This window comes from Anolis sagrei, chromosome 2 (genome assembly GCF_037176765.1).
Source record: "Anolis sagrei isolate rAnoSag1 chromosome 2, rAnoSag1.mat, whole genome shotgun sequence".
NCBI lineage: Eukaryota > Metazoa > Chordata > Lepidosauria > Squamata > Dactyloidae > Anolis > Anolis sagrei.
The window spans coordinates 279,008,536-279,030,878 of record NC_090022.1 but is presented as its reverse complement, the minus strand read 5'-3'; the positions used below and the strand labels follow the sequence as shown (position 1 = coordinate 279,030,878).

The following is a 22,343-nucleotide window of genomic DNA, read 5'->3' as shown; positions in this document are numbered from 1 at the left end:
AAGACTACAATACTGCCTTTTCTAAATGTAATTTCCATCCATTCTTTTGTTGTTGTTGTTGAAATAATTACTCAATAATAATTTCCTACAGGAAGAACTAAATTCTCTCAGGTCACAGGCCTTTCTAATTCAGTGTTCTGCAACCAAATAGTTGCTTATGGGATGAAACAAGAAAGGCATGAATGTAATTATCACCTTCCCACCTGTGCTCCCATAGCTTGTAAAGACATTCATAGAGAAATGACTTAAGAAAATGTGGAGCATGTTAGCATGCTTCCTAGAACAGATAACCATTTCCTGGATGTCTACTAACCATAACTTTAAATAGCTAGCTCCTACTTCAAATGTGTGAAGAACTAGTCTGGTTCCATAAATTATTGGATATTCAGACTATGGAAGTCCCATAGTCTGAAAACTTCATCTACCTTGAAAGCTGTTGATACTGAAAATAGATTCTTTAGTACACGATTAGCCCTAAGACATCAGTCATTAAATCCATATAGATAGAACTAGAAAATGGGGTATTTATAAAGCTGCCAAATGGTTCGTGAAAATTTTACAAATAACCTTATTGACTGGGTTGCTGTGAGTTTTCTGAGCTGTATGCACATATTCCAAAAGCATTCTCTTCTGACGATTCACCCACATCTATGGCAGGTATCCTCAAACAGACAAGAGTTCTTTCTCCCACCCTGGACATTCCAACAGACCTCATAACTTCTGAGGATGCCTGCCATAGATGTGGGTGAAAGGTCAGGAGAAAATGCTTCTGGAACATGGCCATACAGCCCAGAAAAGTTGCAGCAACCCAGTGATTCCAGCCAAGAAAGTCATGGTTGGTTTCTTTTACCTAGCAGTTTTTGCCTTCATTTCAGGATGAAGTGAACAGGCGACATCACTGGGAATTGTCTCACATGTAATACTGCAAAAAGAATAAAAGCTCATAAGTTTAAATTACATTAGGCATCATGACTTGAATAGCTATCATTTATTATTATTAATATACAATTCAATTTCAACACACAATTCAAGACACGTTACTTACATTGCAAAATAATTCACTATGCCAACCATGAGTTTTTTCCCCACTAACTGTAAACAAACACTGTTACTGTGTTCACAACTTTTGACTGTTTACACTTGGTCTCCATAGCCATTAAAAACTAACCCAAGCAAAGTTGTCTAAGTACTAAGGCAAAAGAAAAGCTGCAATGCTTGAAAAGAAAAATGCAAGTAAAACAGGGACTTTTAAGATGAACATGTCATGCATTTCTCTCACCTCTTCTTCATAATTTTTCCCTCCAGTGCTTCCATCAATGATAAATCTTGGGTATATTCAACATCAGCTATAGAGAGATGCTGCAATTTTAAAAGATATATTTAATCAAGGTGGCCAAAGAAGCAGGCTTTGAAACTGCAAGGCTATTCATTGCTAATCAAGGTGGCCAATTGCCACTTAATTTATAACATAGTCAGTCTTTTTCTCTATAGCAAGGAGCAATCTCTTTAAAAGGAATGCCACCCCAAAAAACACCACATGTGTGTATTTATGAAAATGTCTCTGTAAAGGTAAAGGTTTCCCCTGACATTAAGACTAGTCGTGTCCAACTCTTGGGGGTTGTGCTCATCTCCATTTCTAAGCTGAAAAACTGGCATTGTCCGTAGACACCGCCAAGGTCATGGGAAGGCCTAATGAACAGCCCATGGGTCAGATGATCTCAATCAACGCCTTTGGACTGTGATTTATCAGTCGAGGTCAATATGGCTAATGTGGGAGAGAAGTGCACCTACACAATTCCTGGTGTGCAAATATTGAAGATAAGAGAACGCAACTTGCCTCTTTGTGTTGCTGTATTGATTTCACACTGATAGAAATGGCAGAACTCACTGAAAGTGGTAATGGATCTTCACAATGTTCTTTAAAATAAAAGATAAACAATTAATAAGACAGATAAGATGATGGGGCAATCTACTACAGGTGCTTTTTCTCTTATGAACCCTCCTGCTATGTGCAGCTGACAGACAGACTGACTTCTAAGATTATAGAACTGCTTAACAAACCTTGCTGAATTTAACTGGGTTTATGCACATAATCATTTTTTTTCTTTTTTTAATTAGATTTTTCTGACACAAATATAATACCATCACACCCGCTCATTGTTAGAAATTCAGTTGCTAAATTACATTCTGAAAACATATCACATACCACGTATCACATATCACATTATAATTTCCTAATGCTCTTATCTGTCTCCCCTTCACCTTACCCTTGTGTCTTACGATTTTACACCCCTCCTCCCCCCACCCATTATTTATGCACATAATCTTGTCCTGCAACTGTGTTTCTCTTTTTACGATCAGAGGTTATAGATTTAGTGGTATACATAACAAATGTTACAGCCTGTTTTCATTCGCTAAGAAAGAACCTAATGTCCCTTATAGTGATTTTCAAGCTCTTGGTGACGGGCATGTTCCAGGAATAAGGAAGAGATATCAGAAGCTTGTTTTTTCCATACTGTTCAAAATCATGCAGGTTCTTTCCATGTTATGCTATACTGAGGACAATTTATACATACATACATACATACATACATACATATGTGTGTGTGCGTGCACACACACACACACACACATACAGGACAATAGGCCCATATTATCTTCAGTATAACATGCCATCGAATGTAATGCACACCTAAATTTTAAGGTGAACATTACAAAAAAAAAAAAAGAAAGAAAAAAGAATTTGGCATGACATGTAATGTGCCCAAAATTGCAGGCCTTAGCACATCCAGGAAGCAGGCAGCATGAATGAGGCCAGTTGGGAACAGTGCAGTACTTAGCCAAGGGGGGTGGGGGAAGACCTCAAGAGAATATAGGCTGAGTTTTGGCCCAGAAGGAGGCGGTAAGGCGTGATGCTTCCTGCTCCTTTGGTCAGAGAGGTCTGAAGGCCCTCTAGTTGTGGCTAAGTGGCATGAATGACTAGATTGCCAGCCAGCTGTTCCTCCTCCTTCTCCAGGTGTCACAGAGCCCTGAAGCTGTTGCCACAAACAGCCTCTTTTACACACAAACAGGTGGGTATATGCACGATTCTAATGCACCATCGAATCTAATGTGCACTTTAATGTTGGCAATGTAATCCAGCCAAAAAAGATGAGCATTAAACTCCTGGAGACGTGAAAAGCATCTGACTCTGAACAACTCCCTGTTACGTGTCATAAATATTCAAAAAGTCTGGACAAGTTAATGTTCTTGCCTCATTTGCCCCTACTTTCTTCTCCCTCCTTTTCTTTCAATTGCCAATGGAAGATTTCATGTAGCAATCAATGCTTAGCTATATAACCGACTGGCACATTCACACAGTCCACCTGGCTTGCTTTCTTTAATCTTTTCTCTCCACTTTGCCCCTTACATTCAACTCCTGTCAAAGTTCCATTGGCTTAAATATTCCTACCAGGCTGTTTGGAGAATGTTTTAAAATTGATACCTTGAATTTTCCCCAAGCAAAGGACACTATCTCCTTATTTTTTGGTGGCCCTAAATTTGCTTCCAGGTTTATATACAGAAGCTATCAATTTTCTCATCTTAAATATGAGATGATTGAACAAGTTCCAAATCACACTTGAACAACTTCATTTGTCTTCCTAGTCACTATCTATATGAAATATATGGGATAACATCCCAATACATCTTTTTATTTGCATTTTTATCATAACTCAATGGAAATGTTATTTTGAAAAAAAGAATTTAACTAACCTTCATTTTCAGAAGTCATATCCAATGTACCACTCACTCTTTCTATCAAATGTACACCAACATATTTTCCCTCTATTTCTGTATCATGTGTTTCAGAATGATCTTTGAAATTATTTTCTTCCTTCTCAAAATGTGCTTCGGGTACAGTTCTGTATATTCAAAAAGATTACAAAAATTTAAGATCTTCCATTGTACTGAGTATTTTTTTCACATCATACTCAGCTTCCTAGAATTCCAAGTTTTCACACCAAACTGAATACTGTGTGATTACCTTGGAGTGCTTTCACAAGGTTCACCGTAGGCATGGCCATCTTGGATAACATCTGGAGTCTCAATTGATGGGGAGTAGCCTGTATCCACACTGTTTTGTTTTTCTGGTTTTGATCTGATTGCTGAAGAATGGGTATTTACAGACTGTAGATGTGGCTTCTAAAAACAAAACAAAAAATAATGGATATTGTTTATACATTGAAACAGGACCTCAGAATAACATTGTTTCATCAAAATTATCACAATTATTCATTGCCCTTGTTTATGAGGGAGAACGTTAGCTTCAGCTTAAAGGTGTCGTGGGGTCTTCATGATGAAGCTAGGTTTCTCCCTCACAAGCAAGGAAAGTAATGATGCACCCAGAGATAAAGAGAAAAGAAATGCAGTGGAGGCATAAACTAGGGCATGTCTTCTTTTTCTCTGAAAAGGACAGCAACCCGCCACCACACTGAGGGGAAGTGGAGACTATTCTGCTTTGCTGCTTGCTCTGAAGGGAAGGCACCCTCTCATAAACCCCGAGAGAGTGTTGGGAGAGTGGGCTTATTAACAAAAGATCCTCCTCATAAATGTACAGCAGAGTAACTTATTAGCAACAACGTGACCCAGCACCAGTAGCCCAAAGTTTTAAAAAGAACAAAAACACACAGAACAATGTATTGTTGAAGGCTTTCATGGCCGGAATCACTGGGTTGTTGAAGGGTTTTTCGGGCTATATGGCTATAGTCTAGAGGCATTCTCTCCTGAGGTTTTGCCTGCATCTATGGCAAGCATCCTCAGAGGATGCTTGCCATAGATGCAGGCGAAACCTCAGGAGAGTATGCCTCTAGACCATGGCCATATAGCCTGAAAAACCCTACAACAACCCACACAGAACAATGTTATATCTTCCATAGGAGGCTTTTCTTTGTAGTAAAATAATATGGCTGCGCTATTTACAAGAACAAGGTCCCCATAACGCAAATAAAGTTCTTTATACTTTCTTCTTTGCTTCCATGCTGGGCTTCTTTCTCATGCTTCGCTCTCAGAGCCTCCTCTCACACCGAAATTACACAGGAGCTTTATACACAGCTTTACTCACAAGGCCTTCAACCTGAGGCTTCTTTCACCAAAGCTTCTCACACCAAACCTTCTCACACTCTAAGGCAGTGGTTCTCAACCTATGAGTCCCCAGATGTTTTGGCCTACAACTCCCATAAATCCCAGCCAGTTTACTAGCTGTTAGGATTTCTGGGAGTTGAGGGCCAAAATCACCTGGGGACCCCAGGTTGAGAACCACTGCTCTAAGGCTTTCTCACAGACTAAGGCCTGCCTCACGCTGAAGTTTCTCTTAAAGACTAAGGCCTACCTCACACTGTGAGGCCTTCTCACAGACTGAGACCTTTGTCCCACTGAGGCAAACTAACAGAGAGGTCTAGTAAGCTACAGGCACACCTGCTTATATAGAACTACAGCTTTTGCTGAGTAATTGCATTTATTTAACTCTTTTAGTGCTTGACTCACATTTTTGTAATTAAAAATACCTAGATAGATACTAAAAACCTATTTGTGGCCCAAAGAGGTTTAGCCTATTATAATTTCGACCTCTTACTACTGCCAAGTTGTGAGGGCCTGACTTAAATCATAAAACTATGGGAAAATGTATATGTTTATTACTTACCATGAAGACTCATAGTGGATCACAGAGAAGAAGACTTCCACCAAAGGATTAATTTGCATGGGCATGCAGACTAGGCAAGCCATGTAAAAACATTCAAACCTTTAATTGCTCATTCTGTAAGCAACTCTCCTGGTTCTTTACAACAAGTACAGGAAAGACAGAAAGAGGAAAGACAAAAAGAACAAAGGAAAGGAGTATAAGACAACACAAGGTACCACAAGAAATTAAAATGACATGGTTGACAAACATGATACAAGCCAGGCCCAGAACCATTGCAATGGTATCAATTGGTGTGGATGTCTCCTTCGTAGTCTAGAATGAACCTTTATAGCTGGCTTTCACAACCTGTGGCCTTTCAGGTGTTTGGGACTCCAACTCCCAAAAGCTCAGGAATTCTGGGAGCAGAAGTCTAAAACACTAGAAGGGCTAGGGTTTGTGCAGGTCTGCTTTACGGTAACTAACCGAAGTCTTTCTCAGGCCTGGAAGTAGGCATTCATGAATAGGATCTACTATAGTTAAGAACCAACTCTGGAGGACGGAAAAAGCAGTGGAAACCAAATAAACGTCTAATATTTTCACCACTCTTCCAAAATGCATTTATTTTACCTTGCTCATTGAAACGGGCTCTATTAGACCCTACAGCAGCTACACAAATTTGTGGATTTACAGTAACACCAGTATATGATGCCTTTCCAGGTCATCTCATAATCATGCTAGCTTGACAACAGTAGAAATGAATCCAAAGTTGAATTAACTTTCCTCCACCTGAAATAAATTTATTATACTTGTTACCATTGTCAAGTGACCTGTTGGGCTGCTCAAGGGTGATGGGAAGGACCTTTCTATTTGGGCAGAAACCTGGTCTAGAATCTAGAGTAAAACTAGGTGTATCTGAAAGTTTACAAAAACTTCTCAATTACTTAAAGTTCCTTGAAGAAGGAAAACTGCAGAAGTATTTTCTATTTTGATTTTTATCCTCTCCTTTATGAAGAGGGCAGAGCTTTCTTTTTTATCTTTGGTTTGAAGATATTCTTCAAAGAATATTCTCTGAAGATTCTGATATCCTGGAATGTGGCCATTGTTAGGTGGTTCTGGAATACAAATTATGTTCCAGTGTTTTAGTCATACAGCTGTTTCTGCCATTATGTCTGCCATATCAGCACAAGTTGTGAAGAAGGAGCATCAAGTATAAGAAAACAATTCATACAAATTGAGCAGGGATGTGTTTAAGCTTTTAGAGTAAAATGTGGTTTATGTAAGATGTCCTCTACCCAATCACAGAACCTATGGTAGATGCTTCCAATAAGGATCTGACAATCAGTATATTTGCGTGTGAAACTTCAAGAGATTGATCTTTTCTCACTGGTACTTTAAAGAGAGCATCACAACTCCTAGGCACCAAAGTACTTCTAGCAATGGGGTAATAGGGAGTCTCAACAAGTAGAACTGTTAGCATCACCATAGTTTGGGATGATAGAGAATACAAACTTTTATAAGGAGTTCATGGGAAGATTGATTTACAGAACCTGTGACTATTTACAGAAGATTAATGTCAATAGAATTTATGCAATTTTGGCCTTAAGAAGTGTCAACTGATTTAATGTGCCTACTCTACTAAGAACTAGCAATTAGATTTAGATTTTAGATTGAGTTTTCCCACCTGGAGCGATTACAACAAAAGGCAAAAACTATTCTGCTATCAAGGAGGAGGGAGGAGCAACAACACAGGAAAATCCCATGGTGGGGAAAAGGAAGCAAGTAAAAATTTCTAGGTAAGGGGAATATAAATTTGACAAAATTCCAGACAACCATTCCCACTTTTTAAAAGTTTGGAATTATTTACAGGTGATGAGAAATATGACAACACAGAGAAAAGAAACAGAATACAGATGAGAGATAAAACAAAATTTCTACCCAGCTATTATTCAGAGCATAAGATGGTCTGGGAACAAGCAAGAGAAAGAATTAGGAGAGCAGCCTACAGAGTGAGTAGTTAAAAGTTCTCAATGGCTCCATGTAATTACTGCCTATGTAGAAATAAGCATTAACCCATTTGCAGATGGTTCCTTCTAGAAGTCTGAGAATGATTCAGTCCCCAAAGATATAATGGAAACTGACAAAACCTTCAGAACCCCCAATTCTGTTAGAAGTTTTCTTTCCTTTTGTGGGAAAACAGTCAATTTTCTTGCTGAAGTCAGTCTAACAGTTTTAGTACATCTGCCTTGAATTCATTTGCCATTATACTTTACACTTTCTATGTAGTAGGAAGGTAGAATGACATCATACTCATAAGCTGATAGAGGATACATTTTATAATATAGAGACACTGAGCTCCTGGCAACCTTACTCCAAAGTTCTTTGGACATTTTTTCAGTCCCATTTCTCTCTCTGTTTCACTAAACAAAACAAAAACCAGAACCAACAAACATGAAATCATGATTATGTGCGCCTTGGTGGTATGAAAGCCAGGCGATAATAGTCTGGCTCCTAAATGTTAACTTTGCTAACAAACAATATAAGAAAAACATTTAAGAGTAGAAAAGATATTGACAAAATCAATCCAACTAAGGGATTCTAATCTTTATTGTTTCTCTTTCCAGTATTACCTCCATATGATGTATGTCAGTTAGTGTGTTTGTGTATGTGTTTGCAGGTTGAATATGATCCAGGATTTAATAAATAGAGATCAACAAAGTCTACATTATATTATAAATGCTTATGCTGTTCACCTTCCTAGCACACACAAACAGAAGTTGCGAGAATACCATATATACTTGAGTATAAGCCAAGTTTTTCAGCACATTTATATGTTAAAAAAGGCTCCCTTGGTTTATTATTGAGTGAGGGTCCTGGCGAAGTGTGGGGCTGAAAGAAGCCCTTTTTAGGACTTCTACCAGCTGTGCGCCTTGTCCCGTTTCGGCACAGCAATCCATCTGGGTCTCTGTGCCGAGAGGGGAGGAGAGGAAGGCATGTGGCCTCATCTCTTGGCACAGCAACCCAACTGAGTCACTGTGCTGAGGGGGGAGGAGAGGAAGGTGCATGGCTCATCAGCCATGCCCCTTCTTGCCAGGCCGAGCCTGGCCCCATCTCTCAGCACAGCAACCCACCTGGTTGCTGTGCCAAAAGAGGAGAGGCTATATGCCTTCCTCTCCTCCTCTCTTGGCACAGCTGGTTTGCTGCACTGATAGATAAGAAGAGGAAAGCATGCATCTTTTCCTCTCAGCACAGCAACCCAGGTGGGTTGCTGTTCTGAGAGGAGACGCCCAGTTCGACCCAGAGGGAAGGTGCGTGGCTAATGAGCCACACACCTTCTTCTCCTCCTCTCTCAGCACAGTGACCCAGCTGGGTTACTGTGCCGAGTGGAGAGAAGAGGCCACATACCTTCCAATATTTTTATATGAAATAACCAATAGTTGCCACATTTCCCACCCTAGGCTTATACTTGAGTCAATAAGTTTTCCAAGTTTTTGTGGTAAAATTAGGTGCCTCAGCTTATATCCGAGTTGGCTTACACTCAAGTATATACGGTACTTAGATTGAGAAGAAACTGTATTCATGTGACACAAAATGCTAATATGGTTGGAATAAAATATTTGGCACTAGAAAGTATTTGCTCTAAAGTAATTTTCCTAAAAATACATTTTCATCTGCATACCAACTGAGCAACATTTGGTGGCGCTGAAAAAACTATCTTAGGCATATCACCTGAGTATAATTTTTCTTGCTTACCCAAATGTGCATACTTTGGTCTTCTGATTTGCTGCTGTAATATTCTTCTAAAAGCCACATTGATGCAAGTACAGCAGATGTAGATATTTTTATGTGCATCTTTGGTTGACATTCCTGAATCGGTTCTGTCGCAATGGGATCATAAAGCAGTCGCCTATCAGACCATCTAATCATCCACTCAAGCAAGTGAGCAACATTATTAAATTTAAACTTCATCTCTGGAGTTGGCTCCAGTCTCTGCACAACATCATTCATCTTAATTGGTTTGTAGATAAACTTATGAACTGCAGGTGTTTGGGGAAAAGAGGTTTGTTCAGATGAATGCTGTGATAGGAATGGTGTAAGCTGTATCTTTTTACTGGAATCACGTGGTCTATGAATGGACTGCTGACTTAGACCAAATAATCCTCTTCTTTTGGCGAGTCTCGTCACATATTCATTGTCATAAAACTCCATTGGTTTTTGAATGGGAACAGGAAAAGTTTGTTTTTTAGAATCTCTCTTCTTTTCCTCAGATAAAGACTCTAGTTGAGAATGACTGGGATCAAAAACAAGAGAGTAGCAAGAACCAGCTCTGAATATATTTTGGCCTTTCATTGTGGTCTGACGACGTTTCAGTGTTGTATGAACATCAAAAAGAAGAGAATTGAGTTCCTGTTCTCTAAGGTGTGCTGAAAAGCTCACCAGAAAAGGAACGGAAGAATCCCTATGACTGATGAGATCTTTTTCAAGTATGTAAGTTATAAAGAGCTCTAAAAACTTGAGGTATTCATCATCATCACGTTCAAATTCCCATTCGCCAACAAGTGGCAAAACTTGCTGTTTAGAGAAATCTTTATTATTTTGCTTTTCTTTACTGTTTCCTTTCCCAGTAAAGTTTTCTATTTTTTCAGTATTTTCATCACATCCAGTCAGTTTTCTTAAATGTCTAGAACAATGCAAATGACAACAAAGAAAATTAAAAAGGCAATCAATTTACAAACTACATCCTTTTCTTCCAAAGTAAATTAAATCAGTTTTTTTCTGGTTTCATGGAATGCAAAGCAATAACATCTCACCACCTCAACCTATAATTGTTACTGAGCTTCAGCCAAATTATTGCACAAATTATGGATTTAAAACTCAATTCATATAGGAACACAACTGTAAATGGAACATAGAAAATATTTATCAAATATGTTATTTTATACTACATTTCTAATATGTGTACAGTGCATTTCCTATAAAGAAACAAGGTTAACAAGATCATTGCATGAATAAGGTACAGTAATGTCAACTTTAGAGCTTTTACCCTGTCGGGAGTTCATATAATCAACAGGCATGGGCAACTTTTTTCTAAATGTCTGAATGTATCTCCCTCTATGATCTACCTTGGAGACTAAGATTGTCGGGAAAGCCCTGTTCTTGGTCCCACCTGTCACGCAAGCACGACTGGTGAGGATGGGACACAGGGCCTTCTCAGTGGTGGCCCCTCGTCTAGGGAGCTCCTTCCACAGTGAAATTAGATCAGCCCCTTCCCTCTTGACCTTCAAGAAAAAACTGAAAATATGGCTCTGGAACCAAGCTTTTGGCTATTGAATAGGAGCAGTGCAATAAGATACTATAGAAAAACATAATGATGATTCAGATCGGCCTTGAAATATGACCTGGATTGTGTGATTTTAATTGATGTTTTAATATTTGTTTTAATTGATTCGGTTTAATGCATTTGTTTATTTATCAATGTACATGTATATCTGGCATTGAATTGTTGCCTTTATAAGGCCACCCTGAGTCCCCTTTGGGATGAGAAGGGCGGAGTACAAGTGTGGTAAATAAATAAATCAGTGGTTCTCAACCTTTTTCATCGCACAGTACACTGACAAGGGTGTACCAGTTCTCAAGGCACACCAGAGGTTTTTAAAGACCTTATTAAAAGCTCAAAAAGGCAGGAAATGGAAAAAGGAGGGCTTGAGAATTGTTTGGAGGAATCAGAGAACAAGATCAGCCACCAAGTTAAAATGCAAGGCAACTTCTATCCCATAACCATGCATCATGCACTTTGGTCAATCTCTCTCCTCTCTGTCAATTTTCACTCCTGAATGAAAAGATCTCATCCTTCACACACACACAACCCAAGCCCAGCACTTTCCATGTAAACTTGGGAGCTAAGGAAAATGTATGAATGGAAGGAGATCAAGGACAGCATGCACTACATAAGATGGAGGGAAGGAGGACTATGAAGAGAGACTAAGGTTACTGTTCCGTTGTTAACCCACTTGGGAGGTTTGAAAGCATGAAATATTATAGCCTCTTACTTGCATCCTTCTTCCACCTGAAAAGGAATATATTTTCGTATTTCATCACTCCACAAAGATTCTGAGAATGAATCTGCTGTTTCAGCATCACTATAAGACGGAGGATTTCCCAAATCTGAAACTGTGCTTCTGCTTAGGCTCGTTCCCAAAGAAAACCGGTCATAGCAGCAAACTCCAGGATCTTGTGTTTCCACTTCTGGGGGTTCCCAGATATTCCTCTGAGGAGCCCCTATGTTTCTCATCACACGTTTCAATGCTGTCACGTTCACTTTGGAAGCAGCCTGTATAACCACAGACATAATCTCTTCACTATTTGGGCCTAACAAAAAAGAAAGAAAGAAAGAAATTTACTTATGATTTCTATAGAAAACACATTAATTAGACATTGCAACGCAGAATGCACAAGTTATGGTTTATCTGATGAATGTCATATGAACTGAATGAAGACTGCAATTTTATTTTCATGTAATAAATGTGTCAACCATTGACGAAGATGAACAGGTTGCTTAACTATAGCTGTGGTTCTCTCTCAGTAGCAAATAATAGACAGTATATGGAGTAACTGTATGGACAACTTTGAAACATTTTAAAGTTAATCATTTAGCCTTATCCAAACACCTCAGTGCTGCCACAACACCAGCAACAACATCTGTGTTTTACCTGTCTTTCCCTGAGGATCGAAGTGGAGAACAACAAAAAACAACACAACATATAACATCAGTTAAAAGAAAAAATACACAACACTCTCACTCCATCTTCATTGCTATGATACTTCACCTTGTTGATGGGAAGCTTCCCATCGGAGCTGAAATCATCTATCAAACAGATGACAAGCTATGTATTGCCGAAGGCTTTCATGGCCGGAATCACTGGGTTGTTGTAGGTTTTTTCGGGCTATATGGCCATGGTCTAGAGGCATTTTCTCCAGACGTTTCACCTGCATCTATGGCAAACATCCTCACTACCTCTGAGGATGCTTGCCATAGATGCAGGCGAAACGTCAGGAGAAAATGCCTCTAAGACCATGGCCATATAGCCCGAAATAACCTACAACAACCCAGATGACAAGCTATTTAAACTCAGCAGACTGAAAGCCAAACTCAAGGTCACAACATCTGTTACAGAACTCCAATATGCCGATGATAATGTAGTATGTGCACACTCAGAAGAAGACCTACAAGCCACTCTAAATACTTTTGCAGAAGCATACAAGAAGCTCGGCCTCTCACTGTACACTGAGAAAAAACCAATGTGCTCTTTCAGCAGTCACCAGCCACTCTTTGGCAATGCCAAAAAATACAGCCTAATGGTGTAACACTAGAAAATGTTGAGCATTTCTGCTACCTTGGCAGCCACTTCTCCACAATAGTCAACATTGATACTGAAAAACAACACTGTCTGAATTCTGCAGCATTTTTCCAAATGAAGTAGAGTGTTTGAGGACCAGGACATCCGTCAAGAATAGGGCTCCACAGTCACCTATGTATCCACTGCCAAGGCACTGCACTTGGAAGGTCTTGGATCGCCTAAGTCTCTCCTTCAGTCCCCACAGTAGAAAGGTAAGACAAAACAAATGGTAGAACACTAGATCGGTTGTGGATCGGTTGAGTGAGTTTATAAATAATCACTCAGAAAACTAGCTATACTATAAGTAAGCAACCTGCTTTTCTTACTGGTCTCTAATTCACACATAAGAGAGACTTATAAATTGACTCACATAGGAAGTGGGGTATTACATTATTATTGAAGTACTGCCTTTCCAAAAAAACACTTCGAGCCATGAAGATGAAAGTGGATGAATTAGAATTCCTTTCAAGAAGGCTGATGAAGTTGCAGAATTTATAAAATAAAAGGTTAGTAGTCACCATGAATGAGCATAATTGGATGATTGCAAGAGCAATCCACCTTAATAAATTTTCTCTCATGCAAGCTAAGGCAGGCGCCGGAAGTTCTACTGAAAACACTGACTCCAGTCTCTCTTGGGTCAAATTAATGCCACAAATATCACATCTGATTATTAAGAAATAGTAGAATAGTTTTTCATCCTTTCAAACATTGCCTGAGCAGGTTTGTATTGATACTTTTATGGGGCTTTATGAAAGAAGAACCCTATTTTTACTAAAAAATAATTTTATTTCTTTAGTACCATGTGCAATACCTTTCACTCTGCAGTGTCTAAGTCGCTGGTGCAGAGCATTATATTTATCTCTTAATGGGACTCTGACATCTTCAGGATTAGGAAATACTTTCACCAAAATTTCTGCCACCTACATAAAAAGAAGTGAAGATTGCTTTAAGCAAATCAAATAAAGTTTCTAGAAATAACTCTATGTAACAATGAATGCAAAAAATATATTTGAACTCTTTAACTATTTATACCTTTTTGATTGGCGGCAATTCTCCAGTAAGGCTCAGAATGATATCCTGGATAAGTTCCTCAATATTCATGAAGCGGGCAAAAGGGAGCATCCGACAAGCCCATTCCAATGCACTGAGAGAGTATTCTATTACACAGCTATCAGATTCAGTTCTCCTGCATTCCTAAAGAGATCAAACCACATAACGAATTGAAACTTCAATATAAACTCTAGTATTTTAGTCTTGAACTACATGTGGCAGCAGCAGAGCTATCTTAAACTGTAGGGGCTGATTTGGGACTGACGCCTGAGTTTCTGCCTTTCTCTGGAACAAGGTAACTTCTCCTCCTGCTCTGAACTGAATCTGCCCTGCTGAACACAAAGACTTGGATGGCTATAAGGCATATGCTGTGACTCCTTCAAAAATAAATTTAGTATGTCTACTAAAAACAAACTCTTTGGGGGGAAATGGAAATGAGCATCACCCCCCAGAGTCGGACATGACTAGACTGGGGAAACCTTTCCCTTGTATCAAGGATGCAATGATGTGATAAAACTACAAAAACTCTTTCAGAAATAATGAAAAGTTAATATGTAATATCTTAACAGGGTTAAAATTCTGTGCCATCATAATTACGTTTTGATTTTCCAAATTCTCCCTTGCAGTTTGGTACCGTCTGCAACTCTCAGATAATTTTTCACGAACATGAAGCATCCATGACAGAGCACACAATTCTCTAAAGCAACCTGTGACATAAAAACAAATTTTAATGAGCTACGAATAAAAAAAAGTTTCAAAGAAAATTTTAACAATTTCTACTTTTCAATTTAAAACAGTTAACCTATAAATGACAGGACCAATGAGTGAGAGACCAAGTAATATTTTTTATTATATTAGCTTGAATTTCTATGATAGGTTGCTGTGTTTTCTGGGCTGTATGGCCATGTTCCAGAAGCATTCCTTCCTGACGTTTCGCCCAAATCTGTGGCAGGCATTGTGAGGTCTGTAGGAAACTAGGCAAGTGGGGTTTATATATCTGTGGAATGTCCAGAGTGGAACAAATGATTACCCCAGGCAGGAAGCAGCCAGGCTTTGAAGCTGCAAGGCCATTAAATTATAATCAAGGTGGCCAATTGCTACATTCACACCTGTCTCAAACACACAAGAGTTCTTTCTCCCACCCTGGACATTCCACAGATATATATAAACCTCACTTGCCTAGTTTCCAACAGACCTCACAACTTCTGAGGATGCCTGCCATAGATGTGGGCAAAACGTCACCAGGGAATGCTTATGGAACAAGGCCATACAGCCTGGAAAACTCATGGCAACCCAATGAGTTTGGACATGAAAGCCTTTGACAATCTGCCTAAGTTATTAACTAACATTTATTGTTCCCAGAGACCCTCAAATGCATATTGTGGCCATCTGAGTCTTTTCCATATTCCTGTATTTATTATCCAAGACATCAATCTGATGGGAAGCCATCAGAAGAATCATCTCAATATTAATTGCCTACCCCGCTAATTTTTTCTTATTCTGAATGCTTTCCATCAATAAACGGATTACATTAATCTACCTTGAGTGAAAGCTTAAAAAATCATATCTAGCCAGCTAGGCAAGAAAGCTAAAAATTGAAGTGAAAGCACAGGAATCAACAGTTATGACAGAAAAATAATCTTAGGATTTTGAGACTCCTACTACTACATGTGCTGGTATGAAGAAAATAACACTAATCTTGTGTATTGACCCTCTGTGCCATACAGATAATTGATTTTCAGAAGCAGAGCTTTTTAGTGTGGACTAGTACCAATTCTGAAGCCAAATCAGAAGCTTGTCTCTCAAGAGCAAAACTATCAGCCTTGATTTTCTCTAAACTAATCTTTGTGACCTGCTGAGCAATGACCATAGGAGGAGTCTCCAGATATAAATTCTCTTTTGTTTGCCTTTTCTTTTTGTCTGCAGACAAATGAGTATCAGAGAAATAAATACTGCCCTCAGAAGTCACAAGAAAATAGGAGCAGGATCCCTGTCTCATAACAAGCTATCTATGAAACAGAATACAGATGGATCAAAGGTTCCATCCTATTTTCTAGGTTGACAGCTAACATTACTAGACAGTGTTCTCTTAATGCAATATGGGTGGTTTAATGGGGATTCAGTGGTGATGTACCACTTTGCTAACTTTATTACTTATTCTGTGTTAACATCTTTCGATGCCCTTGTGTTTCTGCAAATACAAACCTATAGTTTTACATGAAACCTCATCAAGTTTATGATCTCCAGAAGACGTAGGCCTTAAGAAAACTGTGCGGTATTTGCAGTAATTAAGCAAATTTTCTGGAAGAGGATTCAATGAAGGAAGACCACCCTTCTTGTGGATCTGAACGAGTAAAAACAAAACAAAGATTACAGAGAACAATTTAGTTTGTTACAAGTTAGAATGAACATTCTCCATTATTTTTGACTTAACTTCAGCATGAAATCTACTTTAACAAGGTCCGAGACATGAAGGACAACAATCCTATATTCTGGGAATAAATGATATAAGAGAAGAACGCAAGACAAGACAGAGAAGATAATTGAGGTTGACAGAAACAAGAGGTTTTGTAGAGACAACCAAGAGTTACAAATAGTAATGGAAGAATGAGAGTAATAATGGATTGGGAGGGCCAACATTAAGTTCATCGAGAGCAGTGGTTCCCAAATTTTGGTCCTCCAGGTGTTTTCCTAACAATTATTAAGATGACTGGGATTTCTGGAAGTTAAAGTCCAAAACACCTGGAGGACCAAAGGCTGGGAAGGACTGATCTAGAGTGTGGGTATTTCCCTCAGTATTACTACCATGAACATGATAGATTTTAAGCAAATTTCCTAAACTAATCACTGCCACATTCATAGGGGCCAGAATTGAATGCTTCCACCAACTGTGAAGATTCATTCTGGTGTTAGGTTGGAGTAATTTCCCCAAGACTTGAAGGAAAATATTTTGTGCATGTCTATGATTGAGGAAGGGGAGGGAGGGTGGATGAGATAAACACAAGATTTTAGAGTATGATTAATTGCTATACTGCTATATTGTACTATAATAAAATAGAAAATGAATTTTTTAAAAATAACACTCGTTACGGGAAAAAGTAAATCAATTTCATTAGTATACCTTTTGCATTATTTTTCGCACGTGTTTTAGCTGTGTAATATACCACTGAGCAGCAGGGAAGGAACAATGAGCAGCCTGGAATAGTACAAGAATCCGTTGAACAACTCCAGATATCTTTTGCCGACAACTTCGCTCCATTCTCAAGGGCAAATCAGTGCATTCCTCCTGAATATTACAAAAAATAACAAAACATAATGAGCCACAAAGAAGTGGATAAGTAGTGTAGAATATACTCTAAAGCATCATGGTAAAAAGTAATATTGCTTCAATCTATTATTACATATAATCATTTTAAAACACTCCGTAAAATACACATATTAAAACATACCTCCATAAAATACATATCAAAATACACAAAACAAAAACAAGGCATACAGTGGAATTTAAAAGTAACTTTCAGCTTCAAAAGATACATACTTCACTTAGGAATGTTGGTTGAGGACAATATAAGGGTGGGGCAGGAAGATATAAGCTCTCAGGCACCAAACCATGCAACTTTCTGCTAAGATCCTTAGCAAAATCCACCAAAAGTTGAAATGTCTCTGAAAGAATGTCTGCTCCTGCCATAACTGCTGCTTTCAGTATTTCTTCTACTGAACTAAAAAGGACACTTGCATCTTCTTCTTCAATAGGATCTAAAGAAAGCCAGCAAAACATGCAGTAATATTCATGTGCAAAGATCCACCATAGAAAACTGCTGTACTTTACATCACCTTATAGCTAAGTACATCTCCAAAAGGAAGCAACTTTTCACAGTATTTAGTGGTGCGGAGGGGCTCCTCCTATTCTTCCTCCTCTGGCCATGTAGGGAGGTACTTGAAGGAAGAGGCGAAGCAAAGGGGCTGGCACTGGGGTGAGCCGGGAAAATGGCCAGCAATGGAACAAAATGGCAAAACAGCCGGCAAAGGGGCAAGATGGCAAAATGCCAAGCAGCACCAGGAGCCAAGGAGGAAGAGGCAAATGACCAGTGAGGGCACTGCAGCTATCTGTGCATCTTCCTCCTTGGCTTGCCAGGGTCACTGCTTCACCAGCCACAGGCCCTGAAGCCGAGGAGGAAGAGGAGGCAGCAAAGGTGCCCCCCTTCTCTCAGTGGAGCTAGCCTTGGCTCTGCCAGCCAGGAGGTGAAGCGGAGTGAACATGGTGGTGGTTGGCCATTTGTCTGGCAAAAGGGGGCACAGGAGCCATTCTGGGGAGGTGGAGGAGTTGGGACCAAAAGAGGCAGTGGCGTGACCCCTCTCAAATGGCCGATCGATCCCCCTGGGGGTTGTGACCCCCAAGTTGAGACTCGCTACTTTAAGGCAATCATTTTTTTAAAGGAGATTTTATATCTTGTTTTAAAGAGACCGTATTCACTTTAACAGAATTGCCATATTGTTGTTTTAAACCTCCTTGTGTTTATTTTCATATTATTACGTATTGCCAAATGTCTTTATCCTGAAGATTGAACTCACCAGCAACGCTAACAGAATTTGGATAGCTTCAGCTTCTAATTCAGAAAGTAAACTTCTTCAATTAGTTATGCTACACTGCCATTAATAAACAATTAAAGAAAATAGCAAGGATGACACTAAATGATTCGCATTTCCTTGGTGGAATGAAACACACAACTGCAGGTTAGTTCAATTGAATTTATTTTGGGTATTAACTCCCCTCTCCCCTTCCCTTTCCAAACTTAATTTTCTTTCTTTTTTCCCTCTTTGCTCACAATAAAAGTGAGTGGTAACAATAGTATGGACTTGCAGAAATTCCAAACAGCCTTTGACTAAAAGGCATGTTGCATTAAAATCTCTAGCTGTTCCATAATTGTTTAACAAAGTATGTATTTGAATAGAGCACATAATTTACATAAATTAATATTTTAGGAAAACAATGTAGATATAGGGATAACATACCTGTAAGCTGTTTGTATTTGGGATCTTGGTCATTTGATGTTTCAGTGTTGACTGACTGTCCCAGAAAAGACTGCAGTCTCTCTTGAAATATTTGAGTTGGAGTTAAGCACAATGGCAAATATAGTTCTGCTTTTTCTGGGCTGATACATATAAAGAAAAAAACACACACATTTTTTGTACAGTAACCTTTTTTCTGAATGGATATATACTATTCAGCTACAATTTTAAAAAACTTGCCAGGAACAAAGAACGTCTACAGTATTTTTCTATGTGGCCATCCGAAGGGGTGGAAATTATTATTTCTCATTCTTTGATATTGTAATAGACATCCAAATGATACACAGGACTTTACAGAACACACTATCTTTCAAATACTAAAAGATATATAATTAATATGGAGCTATCAGAACAATGCCCATTTTGTTCAGTGTAAATGAGATCACTACGACTGTCAACTAGATGCAATGTCACTTGGAAGGATAAAACAGCAAACACTGTCCCATATCTCTTGTAGTGCAATCTTCATATTTGCAATGAAACAATAGGCAGAGCAAGTAATATATCATTTATCAAACTTGTACTGTGCAAGTCATCAATACTGGCAATGGTAGAAATCTTTCCAGAATCACTGAGCAACTTGTGGAAGCCATTTGAATGTCTGTCAGTGTTTAGTATTAAGAGTTCTAAAAATATGTACATAATGTGACTATGGAAAAGCAGGACACATTTGATTAAAATTATGTCTGCTAGACAGATGTTCCCCGGGATGTAAATGTTTTTCAGAATTATCTGGATCACTAGGGCTGTTCTGTTTGAGTGAAAGCTCTGCCAACAGCAGAATCCAAATTTTCCCCATAAACTGGATTGTTCATGTATGAATCATCCCTAATTTTCAAGATTGGGCATAACTCCAAACAAGGCAGAATCATAAATAACCAGTTTAATTTTTTTAGCAGCAAGTGAAATAAGGCTACAGATTTACAGGTTAAGATGACAGACAAGAAAACAGAGAAGCTGGAATGTGTCCAGAGGAGGGCGACTAAAATGATCAAGGGTCTGGAGAACAAGCCCTATGAGGAGCGGCTTAAGGAGCTGGGCTTTTTTAGCCTGAAGAAGAGAAGGCTGAGAGGAGATATGATAGCCATGTGTAAATATGTGAGAGGAAGCCACAGGGAGGAGGGAGCAAGCTTGTTTTCTGCTTCTCTGGAGACTAGGACGTGAAACAATGGCTTCAAACTACAAGAAAGGAGATTCCATCTGAACATGAGGAAGAACTTCCTGTGAGAGCCATTCAGCAGTGGAACTCTCTGCCCCCGAGTGTGGTGGAGGCTCCTTCTTTGGAAGCTTTGAAACAGAGGCTGGATGGCCATCTGTCAGGTGTGATTTGAATGCAATATTTCTGCTTCTTGGCAGGGGGTTGGACTGGATGGCCCATGAGGTCTCTTCCAACTCTTTGATTCTATGATTCTAAGTTGCACACTTGTAATTGCAATCCTGCAAGTGTAATGCTATGCAGGAAGCAACACTGCTCTTCCATAAGCAGCATCAGCCCTGGACCAAGCATCCAATTTGTAGTGAAAAATAAAGATCAGAGGCTATGACCAAATAGCTGCTTCGTAGACTTCTTCCAGTGAAACACCCTTGAGAAAAGGAGTTGACATAGCCACAGTCCATTGTGAATGGCTATGGACACAATCTGGATAATACTTTCTGCCCAATTGATAAGTCAGATGGGATGGTCAAAACCATCTATTTAGAAAAAAACCTGAGAAGAAATTGGTAGTCTCTTTCTCTTTGTAGAACGAAGTCTTTGAGAATTGTGCAATCCCATAGTCTTGCCCACAGAGAAGGCTAGGGTCCACCAAACAAAGAAGCAATGATGGGTCCATTTCATGTTCTCCATATACATTGATCTCTTAATTATTTTGTGACATATTTTTCATTCCTGTACTGAACAATGGAGGCTCCCAAATCAAGAGAACAGCCTGATGTTGAAGACACCTTAGGCTGGACATCCAGTAGTACCATGAGAAATGTTTGGTATAGAGGAGCTTGGTATGGGAAAACCTTTAGCAGCAACATGGCATTTAGAGACCTTTGTTGTTGGATCTTTGAGGAAACACATGTTCTGCAAAGGTGTATTTACCACCAAATGAGTCCAAAATCCAGATACTGTCATGGTTGAGGAAGATTGAGGCAGGCTTAACGAACGGACCCATATAAAAACTACATGGAGTTTAGAACATCAGTTCTTCTATGTGTGTGAAGTAAACATTTTGCAATAAGTGCAAACCCCACATTGTGGCCTTACCCCCCGGAATAAAGAGGACCAGGAATATCTATCATTCTTAGGTATCTTAACCCCACAGATAATGCATTTTTAAGTGCAAAGAAGTCATAATAGAAGAACTTTAACATAGAGAAATAAATAATCAACTTCTAATCAAGTCAAGGGAAATAACCATCCAAACGGCAATCACAGAGACAATATCAATCCTAACTGTAGAAAGCCAAAACCTAAAGAACAAAGTCGAATCAAAATCCAAAATCACACCAAGGAAACAATTCAGAAGTTAAGAAAGCTCAGAGCAGTTCCTTCTATGTTGCTGCAGTGGCAGATGAAAAGAAGCAGAGTGCTTGGGCAGGAAGCAAAGATGTAAGTTACCTAAGGGTGCGCAGGGTTACTGGCAAAAACCTATGTAATAGCTCTAGAACGTTCCAGCTGATGAACTGCACGGCATAGATTAACCATCTGCATGAATAAGAGATCCCAAAGAAAATTTTTCTGCTATTCTACATTGATACTGTTCTCCTAAAGAGAAATGTGAGCAGGAAAGAACTAAAAACTTGGATGTTCTACTGTGGTTTTGATTAGATGGCTCCTAGGAAATTTCAGCTCCCAGCTATGACCTAAAATCTAGTCTTTGCATTTCTCTACAGTTCCCTGCCCAGAGATAACATGTTAAAATTCATAAAACAGAATCATAAACAATATAAAACAAACAGATACATAATACAATATGAAATCAGACATTGAACAACAACCAGTGGCTTGAAATAGTAGCAGTTTCTGGTCTCGAGCGGGTGGGCTGGTGCAAATTAATTGTGAGGACAGGGCTAATAGATAAAGTGCAAATACCAGATAACAAATTAGGGATAAAGGGCAGTGTAGGGTGGAACATTGTATATTTTAACTATGTTGATTGGGCTTGTCCCCATGTAAGTTG

At 39.0% G+C, this 22,343-nt stretch overlaps 1 protein-coding gene across 3 annotated transcripts in view; it reads right to left on the bottom strand.

Moving 5' to 3' along the window:
• The window catches only part of CPLANE1 (ciliogenesis and planar polarity effector complex subunit 1), a 77,702-nt gene that overhangs the window by 32,413 nt on the left and 22,946 nt on the right, over positions 1 to 22,343 (bottom strand). For all 3 annotated transcript variants that reach the window (XM_067464635.1, XM_067464636.1, XM_067464637.1), the window contains exons 18-31: positions 19,117 to 19,256; positions 17,642 to 17,859; positions 17,225 to 17,389; positions 16,309 to 16,447; positions 14,701 to 14,810; positions 14,086 to 14,247; positions 13,865 to 13,973; positions 11,707 to 12,025; positions 9,410 to 10,337; positions 4,025 to 4,182; positions 3,754 to 3,902; positions 1,838 to 1,917; positions 1,280 to 1,359; positions 851 to 922 (exon numbers count right to left, since the gene is read on the bottom strand). In XM_067464635.1, the coding sequence (XP_067320736.1) occupies positions 851 to 922; positions 1,280 to 1,359; positions 1,838 to 1,917; positions 3,754 to 3,902; positions 4,025 to 4,182; positions 9,410 to 10,337; positions 11,707 to 12,025; positions 13,865 to 13,973; positions 14,086 to 14,247; positions 14,701 to 14,810; positions 16,309 to 16,447; positions 17,225 to 17,389; positions 17,642 to 17,859; positions 19,117 to 19,256 (2,829 nt within the window). The remainder of the gene's footprint in view (positions 1 to 850; positions 923 to 1,279; positions 1,360 to 1,837; positions 1,918 to 3,753; positions 3,903 to 4,024; positions 4,183 to 9,409; positions 10,338 to 11,706; positions 12,026 to 13,864; positions 13,974 to 14,085; positions 14,248 to 14,700; positions 14,811 to 16,308; positions 16,448 to 17,224; positions 17,390 to 17,641; positions 17,860 to 19,116; positions 19,257 to 22,343) is intronic.